The sequence below is a fragment of the Chanodichthys erythropterus genome, chromosome 14, assembly GCF_024489055.1.
Source record: "Chanodichthys erythropterus isolate Z2021 chromosome 14, ASM2448905v1, whole genome shotgun sequence".
In the NCBI taxonomy this organism is placed as follows: domain Eukaryota; kingdom Metazoa; phylum Chordata; class Actinopteri; order Cypriniformes; family Xenocyprididae; genus Chanodichthys; species Chanodichthys erythropterus.
Genome location: NC_090234.1, coordinates 2,497,850 through 2,522,580, shown reverse-complemented (window position 1 = coordinate 2,522,580; position 24,731 = coordinate 2,497,850). Strand labels below are relative to the sequence as shown.

Below are 24,731 nucleotides of genomic sequence, written 5' to 3'. Positions count from 1 at the left end.
GAAATCAAATCAGAAGTCATTGAAAAGAAAACTGTCTGTGATCAAGTCAAATTCAAGTTTTGCATATCTGTCATTTGAGCGGTCATTGTGACATTGAAAATCAGGAAATAATCAGAGGCGAGAATACTGACTGTAGATGAGTTTATTTGAGCTCATGTTCTGTTTCACATGTTTATCTGATGGTTTTGATCAAACACAAGATGTTTTATACCCAACCTTCACTTCAGCTTTTCTAAGAATAAACCAGATTTCATTCTGAGACACAAACAATATTATTCTGAAGAGCTGCTGCTCACAGATTCACATTCAACCAGTTATTGCTATAGATAAGATTAGTGAAAACATAAAGAGACGTAACCACACCAGATATACAGAGAGATTTACAAAACACACTTAACATCTAAAGAATATTAAACATTAATGTTAAAACATTTTAAAAAGATCACATTATGCCATAATGATTACAATATAGCAGTTAGCAGATTCACTCAGAACTTACTAAAACAAATACAAGTAAATAAGAGAAAAAATGAAGAATGAAAACAGTGAATGTAAGTAAACACACAAACATTCACTCATCATTTCTGCAGATGAAGTTGAGTTTGCGAGTTTCAGGAAGGCTGATCCAGCGCTGATCTCCTCCAGACTGAACTGCTCCTTTTCTCTTCTCGAGGCGACAGTCTTCCGGTTCTACTCCGTTCCCTGGAGCCCAGTTCTGATAGCACACGATGTCTCCTCTCACCCAGAGCCACACGTTCAGGCTGCAGAAGTTGTGTAAACCCAACCACACCGCCTCAGTAGACGCCTGTTTAACCACATTCATCACACGACGCTGAATCTCTTCTGAATGAACCGAGACCAGATCCATATGATTCTGTCTGCAGTATCTCAGAGCTTCAGGCCACGTCAGATTCTCTTTGATCAGGATCAGTTTATCTGGACACAAAACAAACCACAAGAAAAACTAGAGAGAGACTGATCAAAACAACATGCAGAACAAACACTGTGGAGGAATTTGTCATGTCAGACATGTAGTGTGAACTTTAAGATATCTGGAGGAGATGGATGGATTGTGTGTGTTTGTGAGGATCTGCTCACCTTCATGACACACAAAAGGATATTGGTAGTTGCAATAGTAGTCATGCCATTTTTCCTGTGTGCTCGGATAGAGCATTACACAGTTTTGATTACCTCCCAAATTATTAGGTTGACCAGTATTCCAGTATCTGAATGAGGAGTTACTCTGATCTGACCACTGCCATGAGTCTCTGAACAGACCGATCCAGACATCACCAGATATGTGACTATCATTGATGAACTTCTGAAGCTGTTGATTCTCATTCTGGTTCCTCACACTGACCAGATCAATGTGATTCTGTCTGCAGTAACTCTGAGCGTCTCTCCAGTTCTTCGTCTGATTGATAAAGACGAGTCCTGTGTTCACTTTAAGAACAACAAACAGATTCATGAATCAGTTCATTATTCTCAGCTTTATGGTTTGATTGTAAACAGGAGCAGCAGCTGAAGCATCAGAAACACATGTCGACTGATTTTGCTCATACAGCATTAAGTAACATTTGTGAATTTTCGTGATCATGATATAACTTTTTATTTCCACATTGTTTCCAAACACATTTCTCTAGAAAACTGGATTCAGACACAAAGAGCTGAATGAGAGAAACATCAAACAGATGAAGATGTTACACTGCATATTAATATGATCATTAACCAGTTCTTAAAAATATGTCAGAAAAAAATTCATTCAAAATCTTGGATTTTAGACGAATAATATATACAATTAAATATTGTTGCAATATTAATGGTAATAAAGTGTTGATCTTGTTTCTTGTCTGAATGTTTTTTACATTGTAATGGAGAGTGTGTCTATGTGAGTCCACACAAAGTTCATCTAAGAATGATGTTCTTACGGGTTTGTGTTGAGATTTTTGTTCTTTTATTCTCAGGACAAGAATTTTGTCCATAAATATCAAGATGGGCAAGTTGCTGTATGTCTTTACCTTGAAATTTATGCATTTCATTAATTCATTACAATTTATGTTCATCAAAACAATGGTTTTATATTTTTGAATTTATAATTTACAGTATAAAGTTTGCTGGAAAATAATTAACTAGGCCCTCTAATGTCAGATTCCCACAGTTATCAACAACAAAAGATCAGCATGTGTTCATTATTGGTTTATTTTGTAAACAGAAGTTGAAAGTGGACAGATATCCACAGTCTCCCCTGTATTTATGACCAGATTAAAAAGTAAAACATTTAGTATTGCATTAAAATTTTGTACAGTATATGTGTATTTTTTTTTATATAAATTCATGTTTGTTGTCATTGTAGGGAGCTGAACTCACCGTTGTTAGATGAATTGCAGATGAAAGTCAGGCTGTTATTGCATGGATAATCATGCCACTGTCCATTTCTCCTCACAGCACACTCATCTGTGCCATCAGGTTGTCCAGGAGCCCAGTTCAGATAGAGTGCAGGATCACCTGAAGACCACTGCCATTTATTAACACCCGTCTTCTGCAGCCCAATCCAGACACGTTCATCATTCACACTCTTCTTCAGCTCGTTCATGTCGTTCATGTTAACGGTGGCCAGATCTGTGTATTTCTCTCTGCAGTATCTCTGAGCTTCAGTCCAGGTCTTCATCACATTTATAAAGTGATACTGACGCTGAACACATTCAGATACGGAGCAGAGAGCTGTGAAAGAGAGGCTTTGATTTAATGCTTTTCATAACAGAGTCAAACCTGATGAAACTATAATCCATAAATAAAACAACAAACACACTCACCAATGAGAAGAAGAATCAAATATAGAGTTTGCTCCATTTCTGAAGAAGAAATCTGAGAATGGAGTGTAGATGTAATAAAAGTTAAACACAAAAGTATGAAATAAATATATTAATTTAGCAGCATAACTCGATTCACAATCATTAAGATCATATTAACATCTCAAAATAACGCTTTATTTTGGCTCAGTATCTTCTGCAGCAGGAACACAAGCATCTAGAGTCTGCTATTGCTGTTGTTGCTGTTATGTGCTGCTAGCTGTTATGTATGAATAAAATAATAATTGTGACTTTAATATGTAAGTAATGGGTGGAGTCACGTAGCGATGACGAAGTGATTGCTCTGATATACAAGTGCAATGTGAGCATTAAAAAGAGGCAACGCAAGTTCTTTTGTCCCTGGATTATTATTTCTGACTATTCTTTAGTGTCCTCTGTCTCAAGTAAAAAGGGAAAGACATGACAAAGTGGCGACGAGGATGTTTGAAAGAACTTCTGCTTGTGTGAATTGCCGATTGGAAGAGTAAAGTGCTGGAAACGGCTGAACGCGGCGTGAACTCGGTGCCTGTTTATAGATACAAAAAGACCATATGGCTGGCGTCATAGGCAATATCGGACATTTCGACGAAAATGTTGAACAATGGAGCTCATATACGGAGTGATTTGAATATTTCCTGCAGGCAAACGCCATTGAGGGTGAGAAGATTGTGCCTACGTTTCTCAGTGTGATGGGTGCAAAGACCTTCACTTTGCTACGCAGTCTCGTGCAGCCCGCGAAACCAGGTGAGAAAACTTATGCGGAGATTGTGGCTGTGCTAAGCGCACATTTTTCACCTAAACCGTTGGTGATAGCGGAACAATTTCGATTTCACAAGAGAAATCAGGAGGAGGGAGAAACTGTAACTATGTTTGTGGCTGCTCTGAAGAAACTTTCTGAACATTGTGAATTCGGTGATGTTTTGAATGATACAATCAGGGACAGGCTCGTATGTGGATTACTAAGGACCTAAGGACACCACCAACATGAAGCCATACCTGTCTAGGAAGAACGAATTGTCGGTTCATTCAGGATGTCTTCTCTGGGGACAAAGAGTCATCATTCCCCCATCGTTGAGGAAACCAGTCCTCCAGCAGCTCCATGTGGGCCATTGTGGTATCGTGCGAATGAAGGAAATGGCACAAAGTTATTTTTGGTGGCCGGGACTTGAGGAGGACATTGAAGGTAAAGCAAAGTCATGTCCATCCTGCCAACAAGTGAGAAACGAACCTCAGTTGGCCCTATTACACCCGTGGGACTGGCCAGAAACCCCGTGGCCGCGTGTACATGTGGATTTTGCTGGCCCGGTTGAGGGAAAGATGTTGTTAATAGTGGTGGATGCCCACAGCAAGTGGCCTGAAGTTGCTGTTATGCACTCTACAACTGCTGAGAAAACAGTAGTAAAACTGGGAGAAATGTTTAGCCGTTTTGGCTACCCTGAACAGCTCATCAGTGACAACGGGCCACAATTTACATCACAAGAATTTGCTGTGTTCTTACAACGTTGTGGTGTACAACATCTTAAATCAGCTCCGTACCACCCAGCCACGAATGGTCTGGCAGAGAGAATGGTTCAAACGTAAAGCACGCCCTAAAGACATCACAAGGACAAGGGAGCCTTCAGCAGCGCCTGAACGATTTCCTGTTGTCATACCGAAACACCAGCCATGGGACAACAAAAGTTTCTCCAGCTTCTCTGATGTTGAAGCGTTCGTTGCGCTCTGGATTTGATTTACTGAGACCTTCCACTGTCAAAGAGGTGATAACTCGCCAGCAACAGAAGCAAGTTCAACGGAGAAACATGAAGGCAAAAAGCAGACTGTTCCATCCAGGACAAAATGTTCTGGCGCGCAACTATACTTCAGGACCAAAGTGGGTATCAGCGACAGTGATAGCTCAGACCGGCCCAGTGTCATACACTGTACAAACATCTGACAAGCTTATCTGGAAAAGACACTTGGATCAGCTGTTGCTGGGATCTGCCCCGGAGGCTGAGTCTGCTGTTACCACACCCATTGTTTGTTCAGACTCTCCAATGTTTCCAGAAGTGATGGTGGACTCACCACTTACATCGGTGGAAGGACCTGCACCACCAGAGACTGAAAGCATTCCGCAGATGGAAAACTATACTATACAAACTAAACTATACTATAAGACATGACACTAGCGCCTTCTGACTAGGGTCGACACGTGGGGTGATGACATCATCGTTTCACAAAATATACGGATTGGCTGTCCACACAAAAATGCCAAGAGGGTGTTTTCAGATTTATCCACTCTTTGACCCGGTTTCAAAAAATAGCGGTTTCACCTTCAGAAAACACCGGATTCGTGTGGATGAAATGCCTATCCTATACAAAATTTGTGCGTATTCACAAAAACGCGTCTCCGTGTGGACGGGGCCTCTGTCTTTCCTGCCAGTGTTCACTGATTGACATGTAGATGACAACATTTGTAGATGATGTTCAAACAGTGAATTCAGCTTTCACAGCTTGCTGTCTTCATCTTTGTATCACTGTGATAAATTAACCAATCAGAGGGTCTAGAGGAATGTGCAGCCCATTTGGAGCTTTAGCCCCGCCTACTCAAAGCTTCTGAGGTTAGATGAGAGCAGAAGAACATGACATGGCAATACAGCAATATTTGCCAACGGTTTATGATAAAAACATTAAACGACCGATGACTGATGATCCAGGCATAAAATGGGCTTTGGGCTTACTATGGGCTTTTCCAGATTGGAATGTCATTTATGTTATTGTAACGAGTCTTCTTCTTCTTCTTGAACACCAAGACGACACCAAGAGCTGCTTTCCACTATTTTATTTGATCCTGAAGAAGACAATTAAACACATATATATTGTCTTCAGACTGCAGTGCACATCTGACCCCCTCATCAATACACAGCAGCATTGTGAGGGGGAATTAATTATTTTCATGAATATGCATGTAAGGGCATTTCACAAATTTTACAATTTATCCACATTTACATGCTAAGGATACATTAAAATTTACAGGAAAACACTTTTTTTTTCCAGTTGCAACAAAATGAACACATTTTTCACTTATAACTTCAAACTACATACAAGAATGTATATGTAAAAAAAAAGAAATACACCAGAGCCACCCGGTGGACAAATGAAAATGTGCATGATGGACAATAGACGTACCTGAAGAAGACAATTAAACACATATATATTGTCTTCAGACTGCAGTGCACATCTGACCCCTATATATACAAAAATAACAAGGTTTTCAGTGAAAAATAAAAGTAACACAAATACAAAATGGCGACTTGTAATGTGCGTTCAGCACTTATGTTAAACTCCATAAAATTGCCACAACTTGACTTAGCGATAAAAACCAATCAAAAATACCATAATAATATAACATAGTTTTCGTGAGATGAAAAACATTTGCATTACAACAAGAGAAATTGAAATATTCTCAGGAGCAACTCTCTGTACAACCTACCCTCATCAATACACAGCAGCATTGTGAGGGGGAAGGGGGAACGCGAACTACGGGAACAAAGGAGGTACAAAAAGGGGCGATGTGCAGGTTTATGATTGAAACAGAAAATGAATAAAAATGACTGCAAAATGTGTTCTCAAAATGATAAAATTCACAATACACTAAGAAAATATGATAATTTTAACAAAGTACAATTCCAACTCTGTTACATTCACCTGCACTGAATTTTATCAAATTTGAGCTACATCTACATAGTACATATTGGACACAACTTCACCAATTACATTTACAATGAAAGGGTCATTAACACAAATCCAACATCTACAGTATTCCATAAGAATGAAGTGGTATGAGAGCAGCGCTATCTCCCAATCCAGCTACTGGAAAACAGGGTGCCTTGTACACCCCACAAGACCCAAATTTTCAGTGTAGAATAAACTCATGAAAGAGAACAAAACATTCTATTTAATTACACAATGCAGTCATGCACCCCTCCACAAAAAAAAAAAAAAAAAAAAACTGGGGCCACAGATCTGGAATTTACTCAACAAGAGACTGAAAAATAGACTTGCAAACAGATTTAACACTGAAATTATCCTGAACAACATCCTGTCTTGACATAGATTGTATAAGTCTATTAACAGGCTTGACTAGTCGACCAAATCTAGACCTGACCTGTGGTTGTGCATTGGAAAAATTACTGAGCTGAAGTGAGGCCTGATCAGCAGTGTGTAGAGTGTGAGGTGCATTGCGTGTTTGTGTTATATTCTCAGGTGTGACTTCTGATTGTCTTATGTCAACAGCAATATCAGTCATGGTTACAGAGTCACAGGTCACAGACTGTTCAATCATGATGCTGCCAGGTGAGGTAAAAACCTCTTGCAGTCTAGAGGTCTCGCTCGCTACATCATTGACATCCACTTGAGACAAACTTGGTGTAGAAAACTGTGTAATCCATTCTATGGTTCTCCTCTCAGAATCCACAAGCTCTGCATCAGGCATGAGGCTCACATCATCTCTCGAGCATGCAGGTGAGTTGTGTAGACTGTCAACATCATAGTTTTTACCAGATCTACATCCAGTCCCACTCTCTCTCTCAAGAAGAGTTTCAGATACATCACCCGCATCAGCAGTACCTGGAGGTGAAGATTCAGGGGCAGACATTGATGATGGTAAGTCAGACATATCGATTTCATTGTCCACAGGAAGGAAGTTAACAAGCATGAGCAAGTTCCTATGAACCACTTTCTCCCGGCCAGTGGCTGTGTCACAGATCCTGTACGTGTGTGTATCAGCGTTCATGTCCACAACCGTGTAAATGGTCGATTCCCACTTATCAGCGAGTTTCTTTTTACCTCTCTCTGTTCTGTTGGCCAAAAGCACTCTATCCCCGACTTCAATACTGGATCCCTTCACTTTCCTGTTGTACAGTCGAGCATGTCTTCTCTGCTCCTTCACAGCATGTTCCTGAGCGATTACCAATGCTTCCTTTAGGTCGTCGGCGAGAGACGCCACATACTTGTCATAGCTCGTCACATTAGAATCATGCAGGACAGTACGAAACAAGACATCAACAGGCAGGCGGGGAACACGGCCGAACATGAGGTAAAAGGGTGGGTAGCCCGTTGTCTCATGAGTTGTGCAGTTGTACATGAATGTCAATGTTTGTAAACGTCGTGGCCAGTCAACCTTAGCTTCAGGAGACAGTGCGCGGATCATGCAGCCTAAGGTTCTATTAAATCGTTCCACACTACCGTTCCCCATCGGATGATAGGGGGTAGTGTGTGATTTCCTGACACCCGAGATCTTGAGAAGCTCACTTATCAGCCGACTCTCAAAATTAGTCCCTTGATCACTGTGGATCCTTTCCGGGAATCCAAAGACACAAAAATATTTGTCCCAGAGAACTTTTGCTACCTGCTTGGCTGTCTGATCTTTACAGGGAAATGCCTGAGCCATTCTCGTAAAGTGGTCCGTTATTACTAGGACATCTATGGACTTGTTACAGGAGTTTTCAGCTGACCAAAAATCAATACAAACGAGCTCCAGTGGTCTAGTGGTTGTTATGCTTTCCAGAGGAGCTCTCCCTTCAGGTTCAGCTGTCTTACTGACAATGCATCGCTGGCAATGGCGAACATAGTCTCTCACATCTCTGTCAATGTTTGTCCAAAAGAACCTCTCCCTAACTAAACTAAGGGTCCTGGACTGGGCCTGATGACCGGCTTCATCGTGAACTCCTTTCAGGGCTTCACCTTTGAGAGAGTCAGGAACAACATATTGGGAACGTTTTGCTCTAGTCTTAGGGTCCTTTGAAACTCTGTACAGGACACCATTGCTCACAGCGAGTTTGTCCCAGTGTTTCAGGTATCTTGTGACAGAGACAGACTCCTTAGCTCTTGTTCTCCTAGAAGGCCTCCATTGTCTCTCAACATAATACAGGACACGAGAGAGAGTTCTATCATCCAGCTGCTTGTCACGAAGGTCTTTTTCGGTATATGCAGGCAAGGTGTTAATTCCAGGTGGTATCAACTGAGGGAGGAGCTGCAATGTTTGAACTGCACGGACCCTGGGACCAGCTTCCCAAACCATATGTGATTGCAGTACCGCAGACACGTCGTCCGTTCCAATAGACTGAGCCCATACATGAGGTGAGTCACATGCGGGCTGAACATCATTACTCACTGTGACGAGTTTCACTTGACCACTGGATGACCTGAAGGCATTTTTAACAGAATCACATGACACATCTTTAACATCACTCAGAAGGTTTGCATAGGGCTCAGTAAGAAGTCTTTGGCCAACACTCTCCTTGACAAAAGGCACACGGCTCAAGGCATTGGCTACAATGTTCTGTCGTCCTGAGATATACTTGATGTCAAAGTCGTAACTTGCCAACTTGGCAACCCAGCGTTGCTCACAACAATCCAGCTTCGGCTTTGTAAGTATATGAGTCAACGGGTTGTTGTCAGTCCAGACTGTGAATTTGTGACCTTTGAGCCAGTGACTGAACTTGTCACAAATTGACCATTTCAAAGCCAGAAACTCCAAGCGGTGAGCTGGGTAGTTCCTCTGGGCTTGATTTAGTGACTTGCTGGCAAACGCAATCGGTCTGGCTCGCGTGTCTCCATCCTGTAATTGGGACAGGACAGCACCTATGCCTTCCAAGGATGCATCCGTTGACAACATAAAGGGACGAGTGAAGTCGGGATGGGCCAGAATCATAGAGTTGACCAGCGAAGCCTTAAGGTGGTCAAAGGCCTGTTCCTGTTGTGGTGTCCAGTCTGCTGCACACAACTTTCTGCCCGTTGTCCTGTCTTTCTGACCTGTCCTTTTTCTCTTCCCACCCTTCAACAGGTCAAAGAGTGGCTTGGCCATGGCAGAGTATCCAGGCACAAAGTGCTGATAATAATTTATCATCCCAAGAAAGGACCTAATCCTCTTCTGTGATGGGGTCACACCATCAGGATCCATGAGGTCAGTACTGGTCAAATTAGTGATGTTCTCGACTTTACTGTGGTCTGTTGAAACACCCTTTTCATCAACTATGTGGCCAAGAAACCTCACTGACCTTCTGAGGAAGAAACATTTTTTTGGAGCCAACTTCAGATTGTGGCTACGCAATCTCTCAAACACCATCTTCAGGCGTACCAAGGCACTCTCCTCATCTGGGGCGAACACCAACAAGTCATCTAAATAGCACAGCAAACTCAGATAGTTCTGGTCTCCAAAAATGCTCATCATCATCCGCATGAAACTCCCTGGACTATTACATAGGCCCTGAGGGAGACGGTTGTACTCATAAAGGCCCATTGGAGTTGTAAAAGCTGAGTACTTCCTGTCTTCCTCATGAAGTGGCATATTGTAAAATCCAGACGTTAAATCCATTGTGCTGAATAGACTGTTGCCTCCTAACGCAGCTAGGCAGTCTGCCTGATGGGGAAGAGGGTGAGCATCCTTCAGAGTCCTTTTATTTAGCCAGCGAAAATCCGTACATATACGGAGATCCCCATTCTTCTTCCACACAAGAACGAGAGGTGATGCATATTCGCTGGTTGATTTCCTGATTATTTCTTTTTCCTCCATCTCACTTAACACCTGGCGCAGTTTCAGATAATGTCCAGGGGGCACTCTCCTATAAGGTAGTCTGAACGGTCTTTTATCTGAAAGATGAATGCGGTGTACAAAACCCTCTGCCTCTCCACAGTCGAGATGATGACGTGAAAATATATCCTCATACTGCAAAACAAGGTCAGTTATCTTCCCCTTATATACTTCAGACACCTCGCATGACTCAATGTCAATGTTACTTAGACCAACTGACCTGAGCTTTTCTTCGGTGGACTTCAAACCAGCGAGAGGTTGAGGCATCAGCGAATGTGAAAAGCTTGCCCAAGGACCCTCTGGAAACTCAGTTATGTCCATATCCTCAATCGCCATGCAGGAGTAAACATCTGCCAACTTTGCATTACGTCTCAACAACACAGGCCTGTCAGAACCATTGACGACTTTTAGTGGGACCCACTTGTCTCCCCACAATGGAGTCACTACTCTAGACACCATAATACCTCTGGGAGCTGAGCGGGACGATGTTGGCTCTGTCATCACAGTGCTGCCTGGAGAAATGACCGTATTTTTAGGTAGTTTCCCCCAAATAAGGTATTCACGGCCAGACTGAAGGCAGACAGCAGAGTTGCACCTGACAGTACCGACCTTCTGAGGAGCTTCATCTCCCTTCCAGGGCTTGAGACCTGATAGCATAGACAAGAACTGTTCCATCTCATGATCCTTTTCTGGGCAAGGACTTGACACTGTTCTCCAGTAAGACTCACACAGCTTAGACTGCTTCAGGATATGTTTTATAACATTGGTTCCCAATATTAGTTCATCCCGCTGGCCCTGGACAACGAGCGTGGGAACTACAATCTTACAGCCATACACCTCCATCTCCACATCAAAAACATACTTGGGTTTAACGTAAAGCCCACCACATCCAACGAGGACCACATTCACATCAACCTTGTGCAGGTCATTTATTACTCCAGCCTCTTTCATTTTCATCTCGGCCTCTTCACTCATACTGCAAGCCATAGAGCCAGTGTCCAACATGCCACCAATTTTCATCGTCCCACCCAGTAACACAGGTGTGTAGAAAAGGCTCTCACTACTGCAGACTCTGTGAATATTTTGATAAACAATTTCAGAATCATGGGATGAGTCTCTTGCAGATATGTAAACTGATTCAGCATCAGAAGTGTCATCAGTGTGGGAGTAATTGTTGAGACCTGTACTGCCTCCCTCCAAATACAGGTCATCTAGTTTCCCCCAGACTGGGATGGAGAGGAGCTACTGATTGGACAATTTAGTCTGGTGTGACCCGCTCTAAAACAGGCAAAACACAACCTTTCAGACATGCAGTGAGAAATGGTGTTGTGGCTTGCGTCATTACAGACCTTACAAACTGCCTGATTGGGGTGTCTTTCACGAGGGGTGCGTCGAAATCTGCCACCGCCAGATAGATGGCGGGTGTTACGCTGTTGCAATTTATCCATCATGTCCTGAAAGATGTCAACCATACGGGTCAGAAGTCTCTCATCTGATTGTGACTGGAGATTTTGTGCCACAGCTGGTGCAGAAGGGTGGCTCAGACTGTGAATGGGCTCACCCTGAGTAGGAACACAGATAGGAAGAGGGCAATTGGAAGGGCACACTGAGTACTGGGCTTGGAGAGAGGGATTCTGAGTGTGAACTTGGGAAGGCACTGCCACATTCACTGGAGGAACATTGGGCTGCTTAGGAGTCACTGAAATGACGTGGTTTTTAAGCTGTGCAGTCCCAATGGCTCTGCCACTATCTCTTAGCTCTCTCTGATAATCATCAATCCTCAGTTGGACATCTCGCGAGGTCCATTCATGAATCGGCTTACACTTTAGGGTGCAAGAGAGCTCAGGATCAGGGCAATGCTTGACAAACATGAGTGCGACTTCATTATTTATGTTCTCCGTTTTCTTCCCCTGTCTGCGTAGACCCTCAAGAGCCAAGTCAGCCGCCTTATTCAGTCTTATCCAGTAGTCAACTGGATTTTCTTTGTGTTTGGGCAGTGTAGCATAAAAGTCGGCGAGTGGGAGACACGAGGAAGCTTCACTGAAATAATGGAGGAGAACATCATAGATTTTATCAGGTGTCTCTTTAAGATCAATCGCTGGATCACTACGCAAGGCAATCTTGACTACATCTCTGGCTCTGCCCAGCAAATGGCTCATAATTTCCTCTGCCTGGTCATTCACAGGAATCACATGTTTTCTGAGATGAGTTTTAGTCAAATCAATCCAGTCCTGGACTGAATGTTTGTCAGTGCCATCACCTTTAAATGTCGGGAATTCACCGTCTGATTTAACATGGACTGTCACATGAGATGAGTCATATCTGGTAGGTTCACTGTGAGTAGTTTGGGTAGTGGGAGTAGACTGACGGTCACCAGCTATGTTCACTACACCAGCTGACATTAGCTTTTCAACAATGGATTCACCAATCTGAGCTCCTAACCGTCCTACCATGTCTGTGAGATGGTGCATAGCGTCAACATCAGTAGCTGGTGTGGAGGTGCGAAGATATTCCCTCTTAAACCCACTAACAGGTGTACAACTCGGGCTATGACCCAAACCTGTATCTGTGTCATCATCAGCTATGGGCTTAGAATGTCTCACATCCCTACTGTCAACAACACAATTTAACCAAGTTCCCCTTCCTTTTGGTAATTGATGATCTGAATAGGTATCCATTGCGTTTTTTTTTTTTTTTTTTTGGTTTTTGTGTGAAACTGTACTTGCGTTGTGTATATTAATTCTAAGACCTTAATAAAAAAAAACAATAAATCACTTTGAAAAACAAAAGAATATTACCAACTGAATTTAAAAGCGTTCAACTAAACGTCATAAAATTTTCAGCAATATACACCAAATAACTATGTTTTAGTATTGCCTTTTTTTTTTTTTCTCTGACCCCACTTTGATCTTGAAGTGTAGACTAGAACAGCAGCACAGTATCCACGGCGACCGGCATCAAGCTGATCTGAAAATCCAAGGAGTCACGGCACCAGTGTAACGAGTCTTCTTCTTCTTCTTGAACACCAAGACGACACCAAGAGCTGCTTTCCACTATTTTATTTGATCCTGAAGAAGACAATTAAACACATATATATTGTCTTCAGACTGCAGTGCACATCTGACCCCCTCATCAATACACAGCAGCATTGTCAGGGGGAATTAATTATTTTCATGAATATGCATGTAAGGGCATTTCACAAATTTTACAATTTATCCACATTTACATGCTAAGGATACATTAAAATTTACAGGAAAACACTTTTTTTTTCCAGTTGCAACAAAATGAACACATTTTTCACTTATAACTTCAAACTACATACAAGAATGTATATGTAAAAAAAAAAGAAATACACCAGAGCCACCCGGTGGACAAATGAAAATGTGCATGATGGACAATAGACGTACCTGAAGAAGACAATTAAACACATATATATTGTCTTCAGACTGCAGTGCACATCTGACCCCTATATATACAAAAATAACAAGGTTTTCAGTGAAAAATAAAAGTAACACAAATACAAAATGGCGACTTGTAATGTGCGTTCAGCACTTATGTTAAACTCCATAAAATTGCCACAACTTGACTTAGCGATAAAAAACAATCAAAAATACCATAATAATATAACATAGTTTTCGTGAGATGAAAAACATTTGCATTACAACAAGAGAAATTGAAATATTCTCAGGAGCAACTCTCTGTACAACCTACCCTCATCAATACACAGCAGCATTGTGAGGGGGAAGGGGGAACGCGAACTACGGGAACAAAGGAGGTACAAAAAGGGGCGATGTGCAGGTTTATGATTGAAACAGAAAATGAATAAAAATGACTGCAAAATGTGTTCTCAAAATGATAAAATTCACAATACACTAAGAAAATATGATAATTTTAACAAAGTACAATTCCAACTCTGTTACATTATTCATCAGACAATGTACACCGATCAGGCATAACATTATGACCACTGACACATGAAGTGAATAACACTGATTATCTCTTCAACACAGAATCTATCAAAAGTGCTCTAAGAAAGGAACAGTGGGGAACTGGTGACAGGGTCATGGGTGGCCAAGATCATTGAGCAAAGGCTGGCCCGTGTGGTCGGATCCAACAGATGAGCTACTGTAGCCAAAATTGCTCAAGAAGTTAATGCTGGTTCTGATAGAAAGGTGTCAGAATACACAGTGCACCAGTTTGTTGTGTATGGAGCTGCATAGCTGCAGACCAGTCAGGGTGACCATGCTGACCCCTGTCCACCACTGAAAGAGCCAACAGTGGACACGTGAGCATCAGAAATGGAAGAAGGTGGCCTGGTCTGATGAATCACGTTTTCTTTTACATCACGTGGATGGCCGGGTGCGTGTGCGTCTCTTACCTAGGGAACACATGGCACCAGGATGCACTATGGGAAGAAAGCAAGCTGGTGGAGACAGTGTGATGTTTTAGGCAATGTTCTGCTGGGAAACCTTGGGTCCTGCCATCCATGTGGATATTACTTTGACACGTACCACCTACCTAAGCATTGTTCAGACCATGTACACCCTTTCATGGAAACAGTATTCCCTGGTGGCTGTGGCCTCTTTCAGCAGGATAATGCTCCTGCCACAAAGCAAAAATGGTTCAGGAATGGTTTGAGGAGCACAACAATGAGTTTGAGGTGTTCACTTGGCCTCCGAATTCCCCAGATCTCAATCCAATCGAGCATCTGTGGGATGTGCTGAACAAACAAGTCCGATCCATGGAGGCTCCACCTCGCAACTTACAGGACTTAAAGGATCTGCTGATAACATCTTGGTGCAGATACCACAGCACACCTTCAGAGGTCTAGAGGAGTCCATGCCTCGACGGGTCAGGGCTGTTTTGGCAGCAAAAGTGGAGCTTTATTCCATAAAATGACAAGAGTTAGTGAGTTGGAGCTCACTACAGATTACTTATGGCTAAAGCCCTATTCGGACGGGATTAGTTTTACATGGGGAGGTGGGGGTAAAGTAATTATTACCAGAGCTTCTCAGTGATTTTAGTCCCGTCCGAATGTGCCATCTCGGTAATCATTCCGGACAATGTCAGTAAAGATTACAGCAACTATAGCCCTATTCGGACGGGATTAGTTTTACATGGGGAGGTTGAGTAAAGTAATTTTACCTCAGGACGTCTGTAATATTAATTGGCCAATTCGCACGGGACAAGACATCTCAGTAAAACTAGCAGAAGTGGGAGGGGTAACTCGATTTACGCACCACCGTCACCTCCCTGTCGTCATGTGGGTATACGTTGCTTCCTGATACCATGTGCGCAAACACATATAATTACAGCTATATAAACTATATATAACAGTTAGGTCCGATTTATTAATTAAATTCTGATTGGAATATGATGGAAATAGGCACTTGGCTAAAGCTAAAATTAGTTTTGTGCCTCTGACAATTGCTTTTGATCTTCTTTTTGCTCTGAATGGTATGTAGAAAATACTTGAGGTTTGCCACAGTCTTGTCCCACCACCTACAACACAACTGAATGTTTCTTCAAATGCTTCCATGCTTCAAAAATGCGCATAAAACTAGTTTTAAACAGGAAATGATGGAATTTTACCGTACATATTTATAGCGGGTCTATTCGAACGGGATTAACTGTTATTTATAGTTTGTATAGTTACATTATATGTGTTTGCGCACATGGTATCAGGAAGCAACATATACCCACATGACGACAGGGAGGTGACGGCGGTGTGTAAATCGAGTTACCCCTCCCACTTCTGCTAGTTTTACTGAGATGTCTTGTCCCGTGCGAATTGGCCAATCAATATTACAGACGTCCTGAGGTAAAATTACTTTACTCAGCCTCCCCATGTAAAACTAATCCCGTCCGAATAGGGCTTTAGTAATAGTGTGCTTCACCTTTCAGGTGTAACGGAACACAGACTCAGGAGAACGGTGAGTACAATAATGAAACAGTTTATTTATTCAAGAGGGTGAAATAAAGCAAATCACAACAACCAGAGTGGATGAGGATAGAAACAGTCCAGACAGGTAAGTCAAGTCATCTTCATTTATATAGCGCTTTGCACAATAAAGATTGCTTCAAAGCAGCTTCACAGTGATAATAGTTGAACTAATTGACAGAGTGACTGAAGTCCTTTAAAGGTCCCCTAGAACATGTTTTAAAAAAAAAAGATGTAATATAAGTCTAAGGTGTCCCCTGAATGTGTCTGTGAAGTTTCAGCTCAAAATACCCCATAGTTTTTTTTTAATTAATTTTTTTTAACTTCCTATTTTGGGGCATCATTAACAATGCACTGATTTACACTCGACGCCGCCCCCTTAAATCGCGTGCTCCCTGCCACACGAGCTCTCGACTATATTACAGCGCATTTACAAAGTTCACACAGCTAATATAACCCTCAAATGGATCTTTACAAGATGTTCGTCATGCATGCTGTATGCATGCTTCGAATTATGTGAGTAAATTATTTATTTGGATGTTAACGTTTGATTCTCTATGAGTTTGATAGTGCTCCGTGGCTAACGGCTAATGCTACACTGTTGGAGAGATTTATAAAGAATGAAGTTGTGTTTATGAATTATACAGACTGCAAGTGTTTAAATATTAAAATAGCGACGGCTCTTGTCTCCGTGAATACAGTAAGAAACGATGGGAACTTTAACCACATTTAACAGTACATTAGCAACATGCTAACGAAACATTTAGAAAGACAATTTACAAATATCACTAAAAATATCATGTTATCATGGATCATGTCAGTTATTATTGCTCCATCTGCCCTTTTTTGCTATTGTCCTTGCTTGCTTACCTAGTCTGATGATTCAGCTGTGCACAGATCCAGACGTTCTGCTCTTTCTAATGACTTGAATATGAGGCATATGCAAATATTGGGGGCGTACATATTAATGATCCCGACTGTTACGTAACAGTCGGTGTTATGTTGAGATTTGCCTGTTCTTCGGAGGTCGTTTAAACAAATGAGATTTATATAAGGAGGAGGAAACAATGGGGTTTGAGACTCACTGTATGTCTTTTCCATGTACTGAACTCTTGTTATTTAACTATGCCAAGATAAATTCAATTTTTGAATCAAGGGCACCTTTAATGCATTCTTGCCGTGCATTTACGTATTTAATCTATGGGTTTGTGCGTTTGAACGTGTATGTGTGTATGTGTCTTTTTATAAAGTGATATTGCTAAATTACTTGTCTGGTCCACATGATACAGAAAAATTAGTCATGTCGGTGGATCTATGCGGACTGGAATAATTGGTAAGGGCACCACACACACCTTGATGATTGCTGATGATGATAATGTCTCTTATCTTTGTAGGAGTTGAGCAGACAATAATGGAGGAGATGGGAATCCAGGGAAGCAGGAACAGATGAATGGAGCACAGGGAGAGAATACAGGGAAGTAGATCCAGGTGAGAAGCAAACAACAATATACTTAGTCTAAGTTAGTAAGGACAAGACCAGATCAGGTCTGTGTGTGTGGTACTGGCTTTTATGGAGAGTTGATGAAGATGGTGGCAGACAGGTGTGTGATTGGGAAGTGTGTGCTGGTGTTAATCAGGGAGGGTTTTGGGGAAATGTAGTGACTGGTGATCCTGACAGTACTCCCCCCTCCCGGTAGGCTTGTCAGGCGTCCTGGAGCCTTGACAGGAGGGTGAGTGGCGGTGCAGGAAGGTATGAAGCCTCCAGGGTGGCACCAGCAGCTCAGGCGACCAGGGTGGAGCCGACCGTTCAGAGATCCATGTTTTCGTAGCACCGGTGACTGGAGAACAGGAGATTTCATCTGCCGCTGTGGCCAGGACACAGGTTTAGATAACTTAGCATCTGTAATTCACACATCTTTGGATTGTGAGGGAAACCAGATCTTAAGGAAAGACTTTTTTCCTCAGCTGGGACTCGAACCAGGGATCTTCTTGTTGTGAGGAGACAGTGTTTCCCACTGAGCCACTTGTGCTACCCTTAGACACAGATATAAAATACTCATACTTGTAGAATAATTATTAAAAACAATTATTGCAGACCTTTTTTCATGTTTGTATGAAAAAAATAAAAACTTTTACAGGTACAAAACTCTGTTTGGAGAGATGCTGAAATGTACAACTTACACAGCAAAATCCTCAGTGAACACTGCTCAGTGTTTATATGAGGTCAATCTCCACAATGTTAAGAGAAACGAAAAAGTACTCAAGTTAATAAGATAATTAAGTGATCAAATAACTGATGATTGAGTATTTGGTAAAAATCAACTGCAAGTAAAAGATTTCAGCAGAGGAGGATTAAACATCTCCACAAACAGCATTACCAGCTTCACTTATTACTAACCGGACTGACTTTATTTCTGTCAGATGTTTACAGAAGTTATTATTGAGAATTAACAGAGGTTTAGATGTTGATGTTTCACTCGTGTTAGCTTTTCTTTGCCTGCTGTAACTGTGTGTTTGTAAAACACATTTGTTGTGGCAAAGAAAGCCAAATAAAGTAACATCAGATGTTATCAGCTCCTTGTTGTTGTAACTGGTGACACGTGATGTCCAGCGTGATGCGCAGCCAGAGACGCCAGTTATGAAAATCTTTGTCTGCGTTGTGGTTGTTGGAAACAGATATGGGACAGCAGGCGGCAGTTTCGCTGGAATATCTGATAATCTGATAGACAAAACAAATAAGCAGCCTCTCAGATGAAATTGCCCTTAGTGTGCTCTACAAACATGCATGTTTTAATGCTAGTGAATAAGAGGTAGGGCTGTAGTCAAGTCCACCTTTGTCGAGTCCAAGACAATTCCAAGTCCAGGACTAGTCGAGTCCAAGTCAAGACCGAGTCCAAAGTGGTTCGAGTCCAAGTCAAGACCGAGTCCAAATGAAACGGAAAAAGACAATCCTCTTCAAGACCACAGACTTAACAATTGATAATTTATGGGATGCGAGAAACGGCACATCTTCTATTCTAAGATAATCATTTTGCATTATTATTTGCAATGATCAAAAATCTTGTGCAGAGTAACAACACTGCAGAATCAAATTAGGCCATTTTATATATTTAAGGTATAGCAATTTCACTCAAGTCACATAAAGCTGAAGTGCAACTTCACATTTTCAGTGTTTTTATTAACATTCAATGGTAAATGTAACAAATAACAAGCTACACAGGTGAGAAAAACCTGACATACGTTCCCATTCTTAAACTTGTTACCTAAAGAATCCATAACACAATGTAACCAAAATAATAAAATAAAGGAGCATTTTCAACAGCATTTATGGCATAAGGCCATATAATATACAACATATTCAGGACAAGTAGTCAAGTCAAAATTCATTACAATTTTAGTGCAGAATTGGATGAAAGTATGGGATAGCAGATCCTGACTTAAACTGGCTCTGTATCTAATCCTCATACTTTGCATGCTTCTTAGTGTCCTTTCCTGTGTTACAGAAGCCCTTTGTTGCACTTGAGAAATATAAGAGATGTGAGCATTTTTGATCCTAGGCTTGCTCGATGGGGCCTCATAAGAAGTCCTCCAGCACTAAAAACTCTTTCAACTGGTGCTGAAGACGCAGGGACAGACAGCACTTTAAGAGCAAGTTCATGCAAATGTGGATATTTGTCCTTGTTGTGAAACCAGAACATAAGAGGGTCATTCTCTATCGGAGAGCTCTGGATATCTTCAAAGTATTTCATTACTTGAGTGACAATGCTTGCCACAGTGGGAGTGCTATGTTTCTTTTTATGAGTTTTATACTTTGCCAGGAGTCGTGGAATCTTGGAATTTTCAGGAGAATCCTGAGGTGGTTCTGTTGTAGACCCCTCTCTGGCATGGATGTTTTCCAAGTCAGCTTTTTCTGCCTCAGCTATCAAGCTGTCTGGAAGAAATAAGATAGAAATACATACCTTCTTAAACAACTTGAAAATATAATGTAATGTGAATTACATGTATTATTATCAGTACTAGTAGCAGCAGCAGAAGTAGTAATTATAGTTGCAATTAAAGTATAAAGTAGCTGTAGTCCTTTAAAACTCTTTAAAAAGTCATTTTTATAAGTTAGCTTTTAATTAGTTTCCTATGCTTTTATTCAAGCATTTATTTTTCTGAATTTTATTAATTTTCTTTTATTTATTTTTCTATATTGCATTTGTGTTGCACTTCTTTTTGTAAAGTGCTATATAAATTAAGTTTATTATATTATTTTTATTATAGTAGTAGTAGGGCTGGGCGATATATCGCATGCGATTGTCACACGCATTTCGTCAGTAAAGCCGGTTCCCTGATTACCGCTAAATCGCCATCACCTGCTTTCAAATGGAGCGGCATTTAATAAACAGAGCCGTAGTTCACTGATAAGCTACGCAATATCGTGTTCATTATCGAAGGCGATTCATCTGCGATATGAACGCGATATTGCGTGGCTTTTCAGTGAACTACGGCTCTGTCTATTAAATGCCGCTCCATTTGAAAGCAGGTGATGGCGATTTAGCGGTAATCAGGGAACCGGCTTTACTGACGATATGCGCGTGACAATCGCATGCGATATATCGCCCAGCCCTAAGTAGTAGTACATAATAATAGTAGTAGCTAATACAACTCCTCACAGGAGGACACACAAACCTGTCAAAGACTTCCGTATTTCCTCCCTTAGTCTCTTTAAAGTGACAGTGCTGCCACTGGTCCTCACATCCATGTCGACCCAGCTCATTCCAAACTGAGGGTCCAGCATCGCAGCTTGTGCATAGATTTCATGACTAAATGGTGCATTGAAGCTATGGTCCTTAGGCTCAGCCATATGAAGTGCAATGAAGATGCCCGAGAACCTTTGCTGGAGTGACTCCCGGAGCGCTCGGATCAATGGCCTACAGAAGCTCTTTGGCGAATCCATGTGAATTAGATGAGTGTTCAGGTCAAGCACTGTTGGAACAACCATGCTGACTGTGATGATCTTTTCTCCCTCTGTTAATTCTGTTGCTTCAGCAAAAGGTCCAAGAATCAAACAGAGTTCTCTCAACTGGGCCCACTCTCTTGTTGTGATAACAACGTTCTTAAAGTCAAGAGAGCACATCTCTGTCAAGGCGGTGTGATCCAGTTGTGTGACAGCCTGTATTTGCTTGAAGGTGGAATTCCATCGAGTTGCACTGGCTACTGGAATGCTTTTGCCAATGCCAAAGACTGCCTCAAACCTGTCTTTGAAAATTGTACTGCTATGCAGTAGAGTTGAAAGCTTTGACACTTTGGAGATTGCTTGAGAAAGGCACTTCACCTCTTTTAATCCATCACCTACTACTAGCTGTAAGCTGTGAGCAAAACAGGACAGCCGTTGACGGGAACCTAGGGGAAAGTCCTTATCCAATGTTTCACCAACCATATCCTCCTCATCTTCACTATCATCTGAGAGGTCTTCTGCAATCACAACTTTAAAAGCTTTTTTCATGTTCGATGCATTATCTGTGATAATAAATTCTACCTTATCACTTATATTGTATTCTTCCAATATTTCATCAAATGCAGTTACAATGTTTTCAGTACTGTGACGCCCTTTGAATCTTCTGCAGTCAAGCAGGAAGGACTTCAGGGTGTATTCATTAGCTGTGCAGTTACAAACATGAGCTGTTACTCCTAGGTAAGACCTCAATGTGCGATCTGACCATATGTCAGCCGTTACAGAGATGAATTTCTGATTTGCCAGACTGGACTTGATACACTCTTTGACTCTGGTCACTAGTTGAGGTATCTGTTTGAAGGTTATTGTTGTTCTGGAGATTGGGGTGTATCTTTCATCCATGGTGTGTAGAAAATGTCGGAAATGTTGATTTTCCACTATTGATAGTGGCAGGCAGCAGCCAATGATAAGGTCATGGACGATTGCTTGGCTGAAAAAGCAACTCCGCTCCGCGTCGTGCCTAACAACTCCCCTTAGCTGTTAGAAACTCCCTGTAAATCACAGCTTTACGGGGCTTATTGCTTTTATAAAACGGTTACCACACAATACAAATATTAAATCCATATGCATCAATACAACTTTCATTTAGCAAAATCACTAAAAGCGATCCTTCCGCTGGACAAATTAGTCCCTGACCTTGAACAGCGACAAAAGTTACATATTTGAAGCCATTAGATGGCGGCAAAGATTGTCTTGAGAAAGTAACTCAGTCAAAAACTTTATTTGAAACTTCTGAATCTGAACAAAACACGATGCAAATGACAAATGCTTAGTGTCACCAGGGCAAGGGAAACCCTAACTGTTTAAAGGACAAGATCGCAGCGGACATTCAAACTAATTTGTATTTATGAACGTAGGACTGGCCTGAAGGAAAATGTGAAATCTGAATGATGGTAAATTACTACACTTGGTCACTCGATATTGTGCAGTGATACGCAGAACATTTGGGTGCCTGTTTCATTGTGTAAAACAAATCAAATAAAAAAACACACCTATAGACCAATCAGAATCAAGGACTGGAATTAACCTTTTTACAACAGGCGACCAATGTCAATGCCCGTTCTAGATGTGTTGTGAATTTTCTGATCAAGCGCGCTCATATAGTGCTGGACTCAGTCGAGACCAACTAGAACATTTGGCGAGACCAATGACCAAGTCCGAGACAAGTCCGAGTGCAAATACCAGCGAGTCCAAGACAAGTCAGAGACAATAAAAAAACGTCTCGAGTCCGGACTCGAGTACTACAGCACTAATAAGAGGTAACGATCCACTCGCATGCCTCTGCTCATCATGACAGTACCTGGATCAGTGAGCTGCGTCTCGGGCCGATGACGTCACTTCCAGGGAGGTATCTTGTACACGCCCCCGTCCTTTGACTCCACCCCCACGTCACAGCAGTGCCACAAATCGAGACGCGCAGAAAAATGAAGCGCAAAGGGAAAACGGCATCGCAAGCTCAAACTAGACTGACACGCAAAATAAAAGCAGCGTTGCAAATAAATGAATAGATATGACCATGAAAAATATGTATTGCAAAATCATTGCTTTTCGTGCTGTTTCATTTATGTTTTGCAATTCTTTATTTTTGTTTCTTCATTCTTCAAAAACTTTTTTCTCCCAATACTTTATTTTCTTTTGCAATTCTTTATTTTTGTTGGCAAAAAGCACATTTATTTTCCTCAATACATAATTTTCGTTTGCAAAACTTTATTTTTTTGCGTTCATATGCGGCATTATATTGACTCCATAATACCCTGCTCACTTTATGACTGGAAAATCTGAAAAATATTTGTTGCAGAATGCTGGACACATTTATAATATATTATTATTTCAGTCTATGTTTGGATGAATATTTTGTTGGGCTATGCCCCACCCAGACGAGCCGCGGCTGAATACTGCAGTAAAAATTCAAAATGTGGAGTTTTTATATTTATGACATATATGATACAGTTAAGCAACATCACACGACCAAGAGTGCCGAATAATACCATCACGACTGAAAATGTGATACTGATTTCATATGGCAGTTCTATAAACAAGTAATTAATATGAATTTACTTACATTTTAGACGCAATATTGACTGTTTTTGTTCTGTTTTAGCAGCGAAAATTGCTCAAACAAAGATCACAGCAGAAGCGCAGCAACACTCTGGCTTTCACTTAGCATTACCTCGCTGATCTCTCCTGCCAACTTTGGTGGTCTTTCATTAAAGAAACGCCGTATATCCTCAGTCACTGTCACACGAGATAGCTCAGCATAGTTGTTTAAAAAACGACAGCTAACGTTAAGCAGCAGCGGTATGCTTAGCACACAACCAAACATTTCCGCGCTCACTATGGACAAACCAATCAAATCTGTTTAATTATTTTTTTTTTTTAAATCAAACCAAACACATTTTTATTTTTATCCAGTAGTTATGATACAAAACGATAACTTTTGATGACAGTAGCCTATTGATAAAAAAAAAAATCAAGGACTGGTAGTTGGTGAGACGTGGAGTTATGGACTCGTTTTTATCCCAGTGTAGGGGGATAGACTATATAGTTTGTATAGTATAAAAATCACATCTAAGGATGGAAAAATAAATGTTCTCCAAAGCCTTTTTTGTCATATTTGACATTTACATTAGCATGAAAAGGTTTTCATTTTTAACATAAAAAAGAAATGGTGTAAAAAATGCTTTCTTCAGTCCAGTAAATGTTTATCCTACATTTAACAACATTATGAGCAAAAAAGACTTTACTTGATAAAAATAGTATGAATCATCAATCAGAGGACAGAAGGCATGGAGTAGATTGTGTACAACAGATTTTTTCAGCAAAGTTTTGGTCATATTGATCATTTATAATGTTTTAAAAATTTGGCTTGCC

At 41.2% G+C, this 24,731-nt stretch overlaps 1 protein-coding gene across 1 annotated transcript; it reads right to left on the bottom strand.

Annotated features, from left to right (window-relative positions):
• Positions 1-571: 571 nt before the first annotated feature.
• LOC137036267 (macrophage mannose receptor 1-like) lies at positions 572-2,850 on the bottom strand. The gene is made up of 4 exons (XM_067410323.1): positions 2,814-2,850; positions 2,368-2,721; positions 1,099-1,434; positions 572-936 (listed from the first exon to the last, which is right to left on the bottom strand). Exons 1-4 carry the CDS (start codon positions 2,848-2,850, stop codon positions 572-574), a joined length of 1,092 nt encoding a protein of 363 aa, XP_067266424.1.
• Between the last annotated feature and the right edge of the window lie 21,881 nt (positions 2,851-24,731).